Raw genomic sequence first — 17,700 nt, 5'->3', positions numbered from 1 at the left:
CAGAAAAGAAATTTAAATGTGGTCTTAAAATATGGAACCACATATTCACACATAATTTTGGTGGGGCTTTTGTTGTTTTCTTTTTAAACATCAATAAACCTCCACTTAAGCATTAGTATTATAGTAGTCAAAATTAGTATTTTGTAGTCTTACAGTAACCTTAAAATATTTAAGAATCCTCACCCCTCTTTTCACATCAACAAATTTATCATGTCAATGTGTCCTATCACAAACTGACAACTGCAGATGTTTTATGCCAGTAGAAGCAGTTTCTTCTGAAGTATCATTGTGTACGCTGAGAGTTGCTGGTAAACAACTCATGTATTTATAGTTATGCTTCCATTGTGTATTTGCTATTTAAATTAGGGTTTAACATTCAAACAGTGAACACTAAGAATTGTCACACCTGGGTAAGACCAGGTAAAACATTCTTAGCTGTGCAATTTCCACTTTAAAGTACATCTTTAAACAGGTAACACTGCTGCTACAACAGCCTAAGTTCATGAGTTTCCAGTCTTCATAGGGACAAAATTTTTCTCAAAAAAAAACCCAAACAAAGAAAGAAAGAAATTTCATTTGCTCAAAAAAAAAAAAAAAAAAAAAAAAAAAAAAAAAAAAAGAGCCATGAATCATGGTGTATGAAATCACTGCTGGTACATTGGCACAATTTACTTCTGTGAATGTAAGGCTTTTTTTTGATTGAAATAAAACCAGAGATTCAATATTCGAATAGATTTCTGATGAACCAGTCTCCTTTTAATACATCTATACAACCTCCTAACAGCAATAAGCAGGAATGATACACGAGTGAGAGAACTGAACATTAAACCAGTAGTATAAGGCTTTTTTAAGCAGGCTTTGGGGGGGGTTCCCATAAAAACTCCCAACAGGCCTGACTAATTTAAAAATTACCAAAACCAATTCCCACAAAATGCTACAACTCATGTTCTCTTTCTTCAGTATGCAGCAAAGCTCAAAACTTTAGGAATGTTTTTAGCAAGGACCCATTGGAAGGGAAGCAGTTCCTGAAATGCAGGACACACGCTATCAATTGTGAAGAACTGAGTTGTTCATTTATTTATAGTAAGAATTCTGCTTGTTTGCCTCAGCAGTGCTTTCTGTTTCACTCTGATCCTACATATGCCACTGGTTTCCCATGTCCTGGAAGCTTCCTTAATCCCAGACTCACTGTCGGCCAGATGTTCGTGCATCCTCTCTCTTCCCTATCTTCCCTCCTGCATTTTATTTAGCTGATTTCCTCATTGAAAAAATGAAACAAAATCCCACTGGCTCTCCATCCACATACATAAATCCCACCTCACACTAGGAATTAATCTATCTTTTCCCAATTACTCTCAACAGAGACCGTATCTGCTTCTCCAACACTGCTTGCATAGCCCGTTTCAAAATACAGCTTCTGTTTCACAAGAGCTTCTGCTAACTGTGCAAAATAATTCCAGCGACCTGAAGGTCCCTAAGCCTAAAAATCACACAACGTACAATAATTAACAACCAGGCTTAGGATACAAACTATTTTAAAAACTGCTGCAACCCTCTATTCCTGAGTCAGAAGTTTCAGAGGCTAAACTACTGCTTACACTTCTGCCCAGCAGCAGTAGCATGCAATTCAACAGTCTTTACCATAAATTGTGAGATTACCCCAAACCAAACCCTTTCTGCAATTTTCTGGCTTCTGGAAGAGCTGGAATCTAAGAAATAAAGATTATACTGAAGTCTTAACAGCACCTAACAAGGTTTCAAGGGGGAAATAATACTTGGAAGGGACAGAGTAACAAAGGCACACCACCACTCCCAACAGCAACATTTGTGAGGAAGGAGACAGGAGGAGTCTGTCTTCTCTTCCACTGACTAGTGGAGATGGGGTTTTGAACTGAGTCTACTGTCCAGAGGTTATTGAGCAAAATAAACCATCACAGGCCAATCAGAATTAGCATCATGGTGCTGAACTTTATCTTGTCACACACTGAAAGATGAGAAAGCAGCAGATCTGATCTCTCAAAGCAGTGTCCTCAGGATATATACAAGGGGATCTCACAATTCTGATGCTTCCCCACTTGCCTAAGAACTGCCATCTCTTAGCATGCTCAGACCATATTTATTTCAGCATTGTCCAATACACTCAACAAAAATCAGTAGAATGAGAGATGGTAACACATCTTTTTAAAATGACACAAGTTCTGCTCTGTTCTGCTGAAGCAATACTTGCCAAGGCACACAACCAAAACCAGCTTTTCCAGCTTGCCTGTTTGTCAAGACACAACAAGCCACAAACACGAGATCTGCCACTGGGGAGAAAACAGCATCAGAGAGAAACATTCTCCTTCCCAGTGCACAAAGAGGAGCTGCTCACACACCAGGAATCTAACGCTGGGTCCTTGACTTTGCATCCGACTTGAGTGGGATGAAAAATTAGCATACCACATCGGCAGCCTCACTCAGCAGGCTGACACACAGAAGTTATTTAAATCTGCCACTCACTCAGCAACTGAGTTACCCAACATCTAGCAGACAAGAAAAACACCGCCTGTTTCTTTCCGAGACACAGAGAGAGGTGTATACTTACTGGATCTGTCAGCATAGCACGAAAATGTGAAGCCAAAGCGAGGAAAGCCAAGGTGTTGAACAGTGTGCCATTGATGACACTATAAACATAATCTCTCGATGGAACTAGCATGACAAGAAGGACTACAAAGTCGGCATAGAACACCAGCATCCAGGTAACGACAGCACATGCAATACCACAGCCATCTCGAATAAACCACATTGTTCCCAGGGAAGCGTGGCTAGGAGGTGGAACACACTTTTCCGGCTGGAGGTATTCAGGTGTCCTTTCAATATCTCTGTAGCGGTGGACTGGAGTAATCATCATAGGCTATTATGTCCATACTTGCATCTGAAAGAGAGTCAGAAACAGTGCTCACTGCTCTGCCAGACATCCAGACCTCTGTTCGCATAATGGCGTGGTCATCACACGGGAAAGTTGCAGAAAGTGAAACGAGAAAGCAAAAAAGGTAAATAAATCAAACACAAAATAATGGCTTGGGAAACCACACTCTTGCGCTTATCGGAACACTCCTTACTCAGAAGACTCTAAGTGCTTTTAAGAAGTGCTTAATTACGCACTAAGTCTACCTGTGTGCCACCTACACCTCCCTAAGTGGAAAGGCAACAAGCGTATTAATGAAGAAAAAGTCATCAGGTAGGAGCCAACAGGAGCTGCCACAACAGGAACTGAAGCAAGAACCTAGCACTGTCATGTGAGAGGGAAAGAGAAAGTTCTGGCACAGCTGGCAGGGTCCCTTTTTGCTGCTTCAGATTTGGGGAAGGGTCTTTCCCACACATACGGGGAAACTTAGCAAGTGGAAGAGGTCTCCTTTCTCCTTTACCCACTGACTCCCAGCTTTGGGGTAAAAGTGCAAAAAAAAAACAACCCAGCTGTACAGTTAGATTTACAGGAACTGATTAAGAAGCAATCCAGAAGAGATCCTGACAGGAACTTCTAGTCTTGGTTGGAGGATGTAATTTCCCAACAACAGCTGTCTCCTACTCTCACCTCCTCCTCTGGTCTTACATCCCTTGGAAGTCTTCTTCTTTGCCATGCCTCTCCTGCCACCTTTGCTCCATCCCTCAATGGATGTTTTTTGGGCATTTGTTTTGCCTCCCCTTCATGATTTCCAGCCAACTCCACTCTACTGTAGCAAGAGCACCAACACTGACCCTGTCCTCTCCACTCCAGTTCTGCAGACACCTTGTGTACCCAGAGGGTAAGATCCACCTTGGAACCAGGAACAGTAATGCTCCAGGTATGTGCCATGCTTGTGTAGTTTCAGTGTAACTCCCACCAAATACAGGCATTTGAGAAAACCGAAAAGGTGCTCCTAAGTCTTTGGCAAGGGAACAATCCATCTGCACTCAATCCATCCACCGCTCAATGCTGGAGCACACCTGGAATGCTACGCCTTTAAAGCAGCTCTTAAACACACCCAGCAATCTCTTCCGAAGACACTTCTACTCAGAGTATTTGCTCAGTGCTCTAAACGCTTCATAACACTACATCTTCTAAAGACACACCTTCTACAAAAATGGCTATGATAATTCTACTACCAAATACACTGAATTGCATATCCCTGAATGGAAGGTATCAGCCTCCTGCTATTTCAAAATGTAAGGTTTACTCTCATGGCTTTGCAAAAAGAAGTGTTTGTTATGCCGTTTAGATTCAGAGAAAATGTTCACCACCAATTATGTTTTCAGCCAAAAAAGTTCATACTAAAGCTATTTTTGGCGTTAATTGTTTAAAAATGGATATATTTTACAGAAAACACAGTGAAAGAATTGCAGAAATCCTTAGGACTTCAAACCTTTCTCCAAATTTTATGGCTAAGTTCCGCCAAGTACAAGAAGAAAGCTCTACTCCGCCTAACACCGACATAAATGGAGATGTTGCTGCCCCTATCTCAACAGGGAAGGAGATAATAGTTTACTTTTCAGTTGTTACTTTAAGAAGACCAAATTTGTAAGAGGACAATTATTCTTTCACAGCCAAGGAATAAGGTTATTAATGAGCAGGATGATTATTTGTGTCCAAGCACAGAAGTGAGAAGATTTGTGCACCTGAGTGCACATTACATGAAGAGAAGTACTGGAACTGCTGTGGCCACAGTGAGAAGCAAAAGCCAGGAGAACAAACTTCCTAGGTGCACAGGAACCAGACCATTTACAATATTTGTTTTCTAACACAACTCATGTAAATAAACTAGGAGAATTAGGTATTTTCTTATCTTTCCACTTTGAATACTTAGTATGCTGCCAAGCAAGTTTAAGATGATTTATGAATCTGAAAAAGTCACATGGATTAATGTTAAAGCATATCAGTCTTGTGTTTATACATGCATCACACAGAACAGAAATATCAAGATGAAAATGTCCCTGTGAATATGTCATTTACTAGGGCAAGAAAAAAGCCCACAACCAAAAACCCACTCCTCATTCACAAAATACACATAACACATTGTAATTACTCTGTATTTTAACCACAGCTATAATTTAGCTTCATGATTCTTGATATTTAGGAAGACAAGCTATGTAATTTTTGCAAACAGTGATTACTCAAACAATCTGGCAGTCTAAGTTCAGATAAATCTATACCTACTAGTTATATGCATACCTTTTCTCCCGTTTTTCATCATTTCTGTAAGGACAATTATGTATTCATACACTCACACAGACTTAACAAGTATTTCTAAGACTTAATTCTTCCACTCCCTCAAGGAAACGGGTTAACCTTCACTGCGTTGTTTAATAATCTTATCAAAATTGCTATGCTTGTTTGCCAGCTCGAAATAAAACTGACATAATAAAAGACTCACACCTGACAACAGTGTTTAGTCGACATCAAAAAGTAAGAAAGAAAACTGTAATTTAGGTGTTCAATTTTCAGTTGAAAGTTTAGACTTGACACATCAGGTGCAGTAACAAGCTAGGACACTCCTGAGAACAGACTCTCAGGGGTATTTTTGCCTAGACTCAGAGCCTTTTTTTTCTCTTCCTAAGGTTTTGTATCCCAAAGCAAAAGAAATCAAACAGTCCTGGGCAAAGAAAATTCCTATTTAACAAAGGAATCAGTTTGACAAGTCACCTTAAGGTCAGTATTAGCAAAGACTGACTGAAAGCTGAACAAATACACAGTGATTAAGCTGTGGGTTTAGTCCTGAACAGCACTCTTCAGCAGTGAAATAAAAATTAATCTCTCTTGCAGGAAGTGGTTTCACTCCAGTGAAAGTTCCACAACTCTCTGTCAGAAATATAATTGAGCTAAACTGGGGGAAAAAAAATAAGAAAAATCTATTGGTATGTAACTGTCTAAGGAGAAACTGGAAGGAGCCCTGAGGCCTCTTCAGTCTGAAAGCCTGGAGACTCATTTCTGTAGTGAGTTAAGAGGACAACGCACAGGCCCCTGATCATGGCTGGAGGACAATTTTGCTGTTTAATGTACTCTGCCATTTAATGCTTGCTTTAGAGGCCTTATTAGGCAACAAAATAAATCAGTACATAAACACTATACATTGTTTGAGAAATACATGTGTGCTTTAGTGTTCATTATCTTAAGAGTGAAGCTATAGGAGCTTGAAGTCTCAGCTTCTCTCCTACATCACCCGGTTAGTGTGGTTTTTTAAATTCCTTGTTCTTACATATACAAGCATCTGTTTTGGTTTATGTTGAACAGTTTGGTATTTTCAGATAAATAATACAACAAAAAAAGGCTGTAGCAGGATGGAAGCACTAACTTGCCCTAACTGGTTTGCCCTTCAATCATGCTTCATATGAACTTAATTTATAAATACAGATGGAATATGCCAGCTCCTCCTGCTCTAGAGCAAACAATATCTAAACAATGTAGGCAAAGGGCTTAAGGACTTAATCTTGGTGTCAAGCTACAAGAGAGGCCATGAGGTAAGTGTGAGATACAATGACAACACACACATCAATTCAGCTTAATGACATGACAGAGCAAAGACTTTTTGCTTTTTTTTTATCCGGAAGGCATACGGAAACAATCAAAAAACATGTAATACATAAGTCAGAAATGTAAACAAAACAAATGAAAATCCACTTCCTGCTACAACAAACGCTTAAAATACGCTATTACACCCTATATAAATTGTCCTTTTATCTGCCATAAGCCATGTCAAAGAAATCTGGTTTTCAATGGCCTGTGACGGCCAAAGAATGTGCTAAGAATGTACAAACAAATAATGTGGGCCTTCACCCAGAAAGTACCTGAAAGCTACCTGAGATTCTGATGTAAAACTTACAGCAAGCTTAAAACCACCATCATCGTGAACCTGCTGATTTTCATGTAATTATTCGTGTTAGTGAAGACAAGCACATGGGTGTGACTTGCAGAGCTACAGCATTACTATGTACATTGCAACCATTTCCTCTATTACAAGTCCATTAACATGGAACTTTGGGAAGAGGTTACATTTTCATTCTGTCATATGAACTAAGTGGATTTCAAGTTCTGCAAATTACATGAAAACAATACTGGGGGGAAAAAAAGAATAAAAAAGAAGATCAGGGCAGATCACAGACCTTTTTTTAGGTTTTCAGTTTGTTTTTTTATTCCCTTTAAAGAAATACTTCTGAACAGCTTTTATGACACACAGAGTACCTGAGAGCTGGCAAACAACACTAAAGTTAAATTTTTATCATCAAAAGGAAGCAAACATATGTAATTAGTAATACCATATTCATGACAGCTAAAGTAGACAATCTAGATCCCCAGGACAGATGTCCTTTTATACAAAATCAACCAGCTCCAGACAGATAGAGAGAAACTGCAGGAGACTTAATTTTTAAGTTTATTTCATTTTTCTGTACATAAAACTGCATCGATTAAAACACTGCATATTTAATCTTCCTTTGCAAGAGATGTAAGAGAAGGTGAGTTTCCTAATTAAAAGGGTTTTTACCTACGCCTTTCCTACCACAGTTCCAGGCAGCCAAAATCTAACAAGCTTGTGAAAACTCGCCAAAGCAGAGATAATAAGAACATATCAGTATTTATATGTATTTTCCTAATGGCTCTTGCAAAGCCTAAAAAGCTTTATCTGATCTGCAGGAGTGCAACAAAACAGGCGAGCTATGCTGAGAATTTTTGGCAGTCTCCTACAGATTCATCCAGATATCCATCCGCACGGCAGTTACCAACGCCTTGGTTTACAAAACCCTGGAGGGTCAATGGGACATTTCTAACAGGTCTGTGAAAGGCGGCTAAAAAAAGCAAACCTATTATTAGCAGGCTCAAATTTGCTACAGAGAGCTGTACTTCCATTGGAATACTTTCGGGACACCACACACGGTTAAAAAAACCAAACAAACAAGAAACAAAACGAACCCCACCCCAACTCAGGCTAGAAACCCAAAGGGGTAAAAACCTACTCTTGGGTTACAATAGCAAAGGCAAGAGGGAAGAAGCGGGCAGGGTTGCTAAGGCTGTGCGTACAGGACACCCGATGACTCAGATCACATTATCACAGGGCAAAGTCGGCGCTGCCGGCCCTCCTCCAGCAGCCCCAGGAGCAGGGAACAGGAATGTGCCTACCACACATGGTTCTTCATTTTTCTCCTGGAAATTCAGGCTACATTAAAGAGTATAGTTACAGCCTAAATACTATGCGTCTGCTCTTAGCAAAAGGCTCGCAAACACCTCAAGATTCTCCTGAATCCTCTAGCTCCTGAAGTCAGGCAATTTCAACGCTTTCAGTTCCTATACCGAAGAAAAATGGTATAAAGAAATCTTTTAAAAATAACAATGCTTAAAATAAATTTGTGTTTCCTGAGGGTAAATGCACAGGCTTGGATTACCTCCCTTGAAAAGTGGAATACAGAGCATGCAAAACCAGAGGGTAACCAATTTATAATGTTTTTCTGTACATGAGGGGAGTAAGTAGCTGCATTACAATGCTTTATAGTAATTGTTTACAAAACTGTTTATAACATCAACTATTTCACGTTATTTTCTATTTTTAATTTATTCCTTACTTCAAAGAGGTCACACATGAACAAGACCTTAGTAAAAATGGCTCACATTAAAATCATACTTTCATTAATTTTATTAGAAGCATCTTATTAGAGGGGAAGATTTAACTGAAGTCACGCCTTCCTGAAGAACACATTTGAATAGGAGTGCAAATACACAGAGGGAATTTCTCCCTAAGGAGAGAAAGGGGAAGGGGAAATTACCATAAAGACGTCTGTCATATCTAGAAACTCCATCCTGAGGGCTTGGATGGGGCTGAGAGTGACAGCCTCAAAAGAGATGCACCCACATAAGGCACAAACCCCTAAGTCCCCTAGTTTACATCAGTGTAGACAAGAAGCAACTTCAGCAGTGCCAGAGGAATTCCATTAGTAAAACTGAAAGGAAAATAAGGCTATGTTTTCTGAATTACAAATACAGGGGTTTCCCTATCCTGATGCTTGTGGTATGTAGCCTCTCAGGGCAGATGGTACCAGCTTCCTGGTGAATGTCTGTACCATTTCTGTTTAACTAACGAACACGTACTATATAAATAAATTATAATGCAGTAAAGACTGACCTAAGAGTCTGAGTTATCTGGTGACTGCACCCCCACCAAAAGGCCTGTCAGCTGCTAGCCTGAGCAAAGGAGAGCAAAGACAATGTAGTTACTGTCCAAGGTACAAAAACACTGGACCACTATGGATGAGTGACAAAATTGGGGCACCATGTAGAAACAGGGCACAAATCACAAGGGCACCAAGACTGAGGTCAGACTTGGATCTGACTTGGTCTGATCACAAAGTTAGTGATCTTAATAAGTCTTTCATCAGAGATAGAAGGTACTTTATAAAACTGTCATTAGGTAATGAACCATTACAAAACAACCGGTAAGTTTTTAACTATCAGAGCTGCAAGGGGACCAAAGAAATTCTGTCACTTGAATCTCACAGTTTCCCAATAGACCACGTACATACAAGCTACCTAACCTGTGTCAAAGAAGAAATATTAATCCTGAACATACCATCTTTGTTACATTGCCACCTATCTAAAGTTAAGCATTGGAAGGAAAGAGCAATTGTGCAGGAGAGACTGCACCAGGAAACAGAAAACAACAGATGGGGATGTCATGCTTTCCCACAGCATTGCAGTTATCCTGAATGCACAGCCTTATGAGAGACAAAACAGGAGAAGCTGTCCTGGTCTTCTAGACAGCTTTGCAATTTACATGCTGACTCAGGATTTAGAACAGCAAGCCACTGGATTCGGGGAATGCAAATTGTCAATTTGTCCTTTATCAAATTTTTTTTTTCCCCTTAAGAAAGACAAAAATTAAAGGGGAAGGTTTATCTATCAAATTGGTATTATTTTTAGTTTCAGTTTTAAAAAACCACACAACTTTCATGGCATAAGGAATATGCTTTGCAGAGCAGGAAAGAGCTGCAGCTTTAAAGTTTTAATCATAATAAGAAGCTGGCAGAATCCCTCTAGTCTAAAAAAATATTCTAAATAGTATCTTTCAAGGCAGAAAGAGCACTTTAACTACCAGACATACGTTTTCACTCAAGATGGTCTATCACAGGATCTGGCTCTCACTTGCTTTTACTACAGCCCCCTCTTCACAAGCATGAACAAGTCACTCACTCTCTGATTTTATTCCCCTGCCTGTAGTTTATTATTCTGCCTTACCACATAGCGGTAGGTAAAGACGTAGGTATGAAGGCTGTAAGGCATTCAGATTTTAAATCTGCATACTGCACCTAAGCAGGTCCCTAAGCCAACTACAGAGAGTACGCAGGGCATACGTTAAAATAGCACATTAACAACACAGGGACCAAAAAATTATCACCTCTATCCTGCAAAGTTAAAAACACAACTAGAAGAAACGTATGTATGCTACTACTTCAGAGAACTGGCAAAACCTGCAGGTTCAAAGTTGCTGTAGGTTAAAGCTTTTGAAACATAGCAAAGAACATCTGAGTTGGCAAACTAAGCATTTTTTGTTTTGCTCACTTCAGCACTGGCAAGCAGAAGGGTTCCTTGCTGCCATAAAAAACACAGTTTCTGTGTGTAAACCTTAATTTTCCTATCTTTTGAAATATGGGGAGTTCAAGACAAGACCAGCTACCATTTATAATATCTTCCTTATCTATTCTATGCTATATTGGACATCAGTAATTCAAGTGGCCACTGCAAAGAAGCAAAATGCATATCACATTACTACCTTTTTTCACCTGCTACAGCCCTCTCTCTGTATCTACAGTATGGTACTAGTGCCTTCCCACTAAGCCTGGATATGTCTTTTTTCCTTTTTTTTTTTTTTTTTCCAGTAGCATTGTACTTTACCTTTACTCACTCACACTATTTCAGCTTCAGCCCACTTGTTTTAAATTCTGCATGCTGCACCATATTTAAGATTGGTCACCCCGTCAGTTCTGCATTATTGCAAAACTCACAGCTAAACATGACAAACACACCATCCACCAGCAGCCCAGCAGCAGAAACATCAACAAGGGCCTTGCATTTCCTCTCATTCAACATTCCTCTGTTGTCAAAGGATCTTAACAGTGAGTCTTCTGTGTCCATTTTTATTTGCTGTTTTACTTGCTCCTAGAATAGAGTTTCCCAATCATTTTCAAGCTGAACTCTGCTGCTTCTCTCTCATTCTCTCTCTCTGCTTCCCTCTCATTTCCTTACCTTCCCATGCCTATCCTCTCTTTCTTTTTTCCCCCTCCTCTTGCATTCCTACCTCTTCTCCTGTAACAGCAGCGGTTCTGTACGGTCATCCTGTAACCCGGTGGTGCAAAGAGATATGTGGCTATAAGCCTAGACAAATCTCTCGCTCCAGGCTCCAGAAGCACTCCCGAGCAGCCCCCACGCTGGGGGCACAGCCAAAAGCAGGTGACAGGAGTTAACATGCCAGTGCTCCCGTGCAGTGAGCCGGCACCTTGCCTCTAACACCTTGCACCTCACTAGCAGGGAACTGCTGTCATATGAGGATGTCTTCAGCACACACACCCTACAAACAAGCTGGCTCGCTCTTTTGGACTCCCTCTCAGAAGGACAACGTGTGAAGTGTTACTGGCAGACTTGCTGCACTGCAGCTCCAGGCAAGGGCTATCTTCTTTCCTTATTGCCTGCAGAACCCAGGAAATATACAGCCTCAATTAGGAAAGCTTTAACTTCTTGTTTTCTTGTACATAACCCGAAGCTTCAGATCAGTTACTTGCACAGGTTAAACATGATGTTCCAGGTACAACTGGTCACATTTAGTTTGCTTCAAGTAGATAAGCACAGGATGGGGGAAATAAAAACTGACAACAAGCTATTCTGTCTTGTCATATTTTACATGATCTGCTGTCTTCTGTCAGGAAGGCAGAAAACTGTATTCCTGAATATCGCCCTAAGAAAAAGGTCTACACAGCAGAGGGATCAGAGAAAAGCATAAGCTCAGCTAACTAGCATCTGCAGAGACTGGCTGAGCTACAGCCAGTCCATTTTCAGACTGACACCACTGTGGGTGCCCGCCTAGTCTCCTCTACAGGAAAGACGCCTTGTTACCGCTGTATGGGAAATGTCTGCACAGTAAAACTGGCTCCATGAGCAAGTCTTCCCAAAATAATGCAACTTGCAGGTTTAAACTCCATGGACTATGCAACACTGCTAGCTCCAGTTCTGTTGGAGGTGCACAGCAATCCACCCATTGAGAAAAGTAAATTCGTAGTAGGTAAGAAAAAGAGATTCACCAAAGCTGAGCTATCATTGCCCAGGATACACACATACTGCTGAAGATTGTCACCTGTTCCCCTTTACTGATACAAAGGAAACTGCCCAGAAAAAACCACATAACTACTTGGGCACAGCAGACCTGCATCTGTGGAGGAATTATGCATCCATCTTCTTGGAACCTGCTCCCATTATTTGGATTAAATTATATTTGTGTATTTTGTCTAGTACCAAACAAGCAATTTCAAACTGAAATAGACACCCTTGTCTGTAACTACATCACTTAAAATGAAAATTAAAAGGAAGCAGAAACATACATGAGAACACCCAATAGATGTTATTGCTATAAGTCAAATGTCACAACAAATATTTTGGGTTTTAGGCAGACCCGATATTTGCCCTTTTATAAACCTATAAACCCAAAGAGTTTCTGGGTCACACCTTCGAAATCTCAATGAACATTCAGTCAGACACAACTTACTACCAGCAGCAGGTCCCACTGTGTCACAAACACTATCACGTCAGTGAGGCAGCACCAAGAGCTATGCTGACAGAGTCATAGGCTTTGAAGGAGTGGATCTTTATTGCACGTGGGACTGCATTTTTCAAAGACATAAGAATGGCGTGGCTCCCTTTATGATGACTCTTACCACTGAAATGCCTGTAATGCTACACAAAAGACTTATTTGTTGCTTTCATTCAGCAAAGAAAAACATGGTCCTCGCTAATGCCTCGCTATGTACACTACGAGACACCCAATGCAGTCACTCACTGTAATTCACCAGTCCCTCCCTTCTCTGTGATTCCACTGTATCAGAACAACCATCTAAATCTGGGCTCCTTTACTACAGATCTGACATTGCACACACACCTTTGCTGTGCCAGGAGTCTGGCACACCGTCGCTCTCTCTCATGCTGAAAAACACAGTTTATCTTTTCTGAATCAGGATCAAGGGAAAGAGATCTAAACCAACTTCGCTGTCCATCCCACATCCCACAAAGGTACACACCGAATGGAGAACCCATCAGGGACCCCATTGCTGCCCCCTTGTCCCCAAGGCCTGTTTCCTGAAGACTATTTTCTAATGAGCCATCATGAACTCTTGCTTCTTCTTAAAAATTAACCTTGCACAACTACTCCAGCAACACTTAGAATCTGCAGTTCTAAACCAGTCCGGATCGCTTGCTACTGCCACGTAAAACTCACCATCCACTACAACAAAACCCGCCACAGTACAGCCACGGTTTCGCCACGGATTGCTCCCGACGCCGAGGGGGCACCTGGCCCGTGGGGCCATCGGACAGCCGCAGCCACACGTCTGGTGACCAGGGCCACCTCAGAAGGGACAGGGTCAGCTCCACTCGCTGTCCAGCTGCTCGCCGGCGGGCACGTCCCATCGCCGCGACGCATTAGCAAATTACCAGGACCGCCGCAACCCGCGGACAGGTCACAGGACCCCGATGAAACCGCTGGAGACTCCGACTTTAAATTTCTTCTCGAGGGGACTCAATGCTGCTCCGAAAGGCCGCAGAGCAGACCTAAACCACGTATTTAGCCCGGTATCATTTCACGTGTTCATCCTCCCAGCATTTAAAGCCCGGCGCTGGAAGGCGGCGAGGGGAGAGCGGGAGCCCTCCTCCCGTTTCCCGACCGATGCCCACAGGTCCCGGGCACGCCGCTGCGGGACACGACCCGCCACGGGCCCTGGTCCGGGGACCCCGCCGAGGGATGCGGAGCACCGCGCGGCCCTCGGGCGGCCGCGCCATCCCCGAGCTCCCGCACGGCAGAGGGGCCGCGCGGGCCGGGCACACCAGGGACAGCGGCGGGGCCGCGGGGCAGCTGGCGGGGCGGCGCGGGCGGCGGCGGGACGGCATCCACCGGCGGCCCGCTCCCGGTTCCCAGCTCTCCGCTCCCAGTTCCCGCTCCCGCCCCGGCACACACCTGCCCGCCCCCCCAGCACCCCCCGCCCCGCGCTGTCAGGCGCACCCACCTACCCCAGTGGCCGCCGCCGCCGCCGCGGGTCCGGCGCGCCCCGCCGCCCCCGCGCCGGCAGCGGCACGGCACGGCACGGCACCGCACCCCCCCCTTCCGCCGCCAGCCCGCCCGCCCCTTGCGCGGAGGTGGAGCGGCCGCCGGGAGGAACCAGGAAGTGAACGGCGGCGGCGGGAGGCAGCGCGTCCCCGGCCCTGCCCTTCCCCGCCCCGCCCGGGGCTCCCCGGCCCGCGGACGGGCGCCGGCGCCGAGCCCCGAGCGGCTGCGGGCCGCCTGTGCCCACTGCGTGTTAACAGCCCGGGCGTGCGGGCGCCAGGCGGGAAATTCGGGTTTTGTGAGGAAAAACCCCACACTTTTTTGTTTGGCGTGGGAAAGGATGGTTCTGCCTCAGCGGGCACCTCTGAATCCTAGGAACGTTCAGGGTGGTTTTGGTTTGCAGGTATCCAAAATCCGTTGGCACCCAAGGAAGAGCTGTGCAGCGCAGAGCAGTGAGGATGTTTGGGGGACTGCGGTAATACATTTTTAGGAGGAAAGGCTGAGGGATTTGGGCCTGTTCAGTCTCGAAGAGAGACTGCTGGGAGGGGTGTATTAATGTGTTTAAATGTCTAAAAGGAGGGGGGTGTGGATGTGCCAAAGAGATGGAGCTGGGCTCCTCTCAGTGGTGCCAAGCACTAGGAAGCGAGGCAGTGGGCAGAAACTGATGCACAGGAAGTTCCACCTGAACATGAGGAAGAACTTTACTGTGTGGGTGACCACGCACTGGAAGAGGTTGTCCAGAGAGGTTGTAGAGTCTGCCTCACTGTAGGTACTCAAGAACCATCTCCACAATTCTGTGCCATATGCTCTAGGATAATAGCCCTGCTTGAGCAAGGAGGTTGGACCGGATAACCCACTGTGGTCCATTCCACTCTGACCCCTTCTGTGATTCTGTGACGGAGCGCTCCACTGCAGGTGTCATGTTCAGAGCCAGAGCAAGGGCTGAGTTTGCTTGACACTCTCCACATCAAGCCACTGCTTCCAGCCTTTGCGGCCTTGCCCAGGTATTAATCATGCAGTGCAATTCTTCATATTTCAGGGGGTTGCCTCAGGCTGGCTTTATTTGGGCTCTGTTGATTTGGCACAGCCTGTGTTTTTTTGGTAATGGGGGAGGGTGAGAAGTGGCTTTTGTGAGAAGCTGCTGGAAGCTTCGACCATGTCTGACAGAGCCCTCTCTGATGGCTCCAAAGATGAACATGCTGCTGGCCCAATTAGAGAGGTTGGTAACATATTTAAGAAGAAAATCAAAACAGCACACAGGCAGTTTTTTCCAGGGGTGGCAAGGCAGCGCCACTGGGGCCATCCCGGCACAGCACACGGTGATGCGCTGCAGCCACCGCCATCTCGATGAGGCCCACGGCAAGCTTTGCCTGCTTGGGCACCCCTAGCCAACTGTGCTGTGAGCAGAAGGGCAGAGGCTGTGGTGGTGGCTTCTCCTTCCTGGTGCCCTGCCTGAGGAGAGGCATTAAATAGCGTCAGTGCCACGGTGGCCGCCACTGCCCGCTCGGTGGCTGTGGGGTCACCTGGCCGGCGGTCAGCAAAAACATGGTGAGCGACACCCCGACACGGAACCTAGACGAGATCAACCTCTCAGCAGGTGGATGCTGGAGAAAACTGTGATCCAGTGGGAGACCCGAAAGGAGAAAGAGCACCCTTGCTTCCAAACTAGAGCAGCTTATCCTTAGAGGACTGCACCAGGTGGACAAGTGACCCATGCTGCAACAGTTTCCAGAAGACTGCTTGCCCATGGGAGGGACCCCAGGGCATAGCAGAGGAAATACTCCCCTTCCTTGAACAAACAGAAAAAAACCTCAAGTGACAATCTGACCAAAACCCTCGTGTCCTGTCTCCCTGTGCTGTCAGTGGGAAAGATGGAGGGGCTGAGGGGGCAAAAATGATGTTTTAAAGGCTTATTTTACTTCTCATTATCCTCCTCTGACTTTGTTAATAATAAATTTATTCTGTACTTTTAAATTTGGACCTGTTTTGCCCTTAGAGTGTTTTCTCCCACTCCTCATCCCAACTCGTGAGCCCTTTGTTAATTTTTTTTCCTCTCTGCCTAGCTGAGAGCAAGAGAAGGTCAGCGAATGGCTTTCATGGGTGCCTGGTGTTTGGCCAGTGTCATACCACGACAAGGGCCAACACACATCATTCATTTATCACAATGAATTTAAAGATATTGCTTTGCCTCTGTTAAAACAAACAATCAAAATCCCAAAACAAAACCACAAACAAACAAACAAACAACAACAACAAAAAAACAAACAAAAAAAGGCAAAAAAACCCCAAACCAAAACAAAACAAACAAACAAACAAAAAACCCACAACAACAAAAATAAAAAACCCAACAAACCCAAGAAACAAGCGGCACCCTTTTTTGTATGGTAAGCTTCATTACTGCCTTGTGCTGGAATTTGAATGTCCTCAGAAGTGCTCTTCAGGGCAAGAGATTGCCTTCTGCCCTCCCTGAGGAAAAAAATGCTGTTTGCATGTGAACAAGATTTGCTAGCTGAGCCTCTGGGCTATGCAAGAATTGGACTAACATTGTGTAGACTCCAAGATGGGATGGCAGAAGTGGGAAAAAATTTAACAAATCACTCTTTCCTGGCAATTGTAACTGTTAGCTGTTGTGGGCCAAGCCATGAGAGTCAGGAACTAAGATGAGAGCCAGAATTTCATCTCCCTGTGCTCTCCGTGGCAATCATAGGGTGCATCTGCATTAACACTGTCTCATATAAAGAACTCACTCAGGACGTTTCTGATTTTTTCTTATTTCTTGTTTGGTTCACACTGTGCAATGTGAGGACACAAGTATCGCACTGCAAGTCAAATGAAGGGTCAGCCTGTGCTGGACAGCAGCACTGGCAGATGCTGATTTAGAGAGAACATACAAACCAGGGCCTTTTTGTGCATGGGCACTGCCTTTGTCTGGTACTCCCCGGGGCCAGCAAGGAGACCTGGTCCTGCTCACCTCCCTAGGGTGAGTGGAAAGGACAAGCTACCCAAGCTCCCAGCTCTGCCAGGCTCCACTGCTGGCTCTCCCCACCACGAAGCAGTAAGCAATCCCCATACAACAACCCTAGTGTACAGAAATGGCGCTCCTTTTAGATGCAGATAAGCCATGGGAAGAGTCCCAGAAATGCATCGGCTCTGCCCGGACTGCTAATCGATAAGCGGCCTGCCAATGGGACCAGAGCAAGGTAAAACTTCCCAAATCATCCATTTCTCTTGAAGGTTGCTCTCACTGCATCATGCCACCTGCTCAAGTAGGCACAGCCAGGAATGCTTTGTACATTTGATTGAACAAGGAGTTGTGGAAAGCTGGGTAAACTCCGGCAGTGTGATGTGTAATCCTTGGGAGCCATGGATCATTTTTAGCCAAGCAAGCATCAGAGTGAAG

At 44.2% G+C, this 17,700-nt stretch overlaps 1 protein-coding gene across 3 annotated transcripts in view; it reads right to left on the bottom strand.

Annotated features, from left to right (window-relative positions):
- The window catches only part of ZDHHC3 (zinc finger DHHC-type palmitoyltransferase 3), a 34,024-nt gene extending 19,704 nt beyond the window's left edge, over positions 1–14,320 (bottom strand). For all 3 annotated transcript variants that reach the window (XM_040067863.2, XM_040067881.2, XM_040067890.2), the window contains exons 1-2: positions 14,267–14,320; positions 2,585–2,914 (exon numbers count right to left, since the gene is read on the bottom strand). In XM_040067863.2, the coding sequence (XP_039923797.1) occupies positions 2,585–2,890 (306 nt within the window). In that variant the 5' untranslated portion in view covers positions 2,891–2,914; positions 14,267–14,320. The remainder of the gene's footprint in view (positions 1–2,584; positions 2,915–14,266) is intronic.
- Between the last annotated feature and the right edge of the window lie 3,380 nt (positions 14,321–17,700).

The sequence above is a fragment of the Hirundo rustica genome, chromosome 1 (genome assembly GCF_015227805.2).
Source record: "Hirundo rustica isolate bHirRus1 chromosome 1, bHirRus1.pri.v3, whole genome shotgun sequence".
Lineage (NCBI taxonomy): Eukaryota > Metazoa > Chordata > Aves > Passeriformes > Hirundinidae > Hirundo > Hirundo rustica.
Note: the sequence above shows the minus strand (reverse complement) of the source record. Positions and strands in the feature narration are given on the sequence as shown.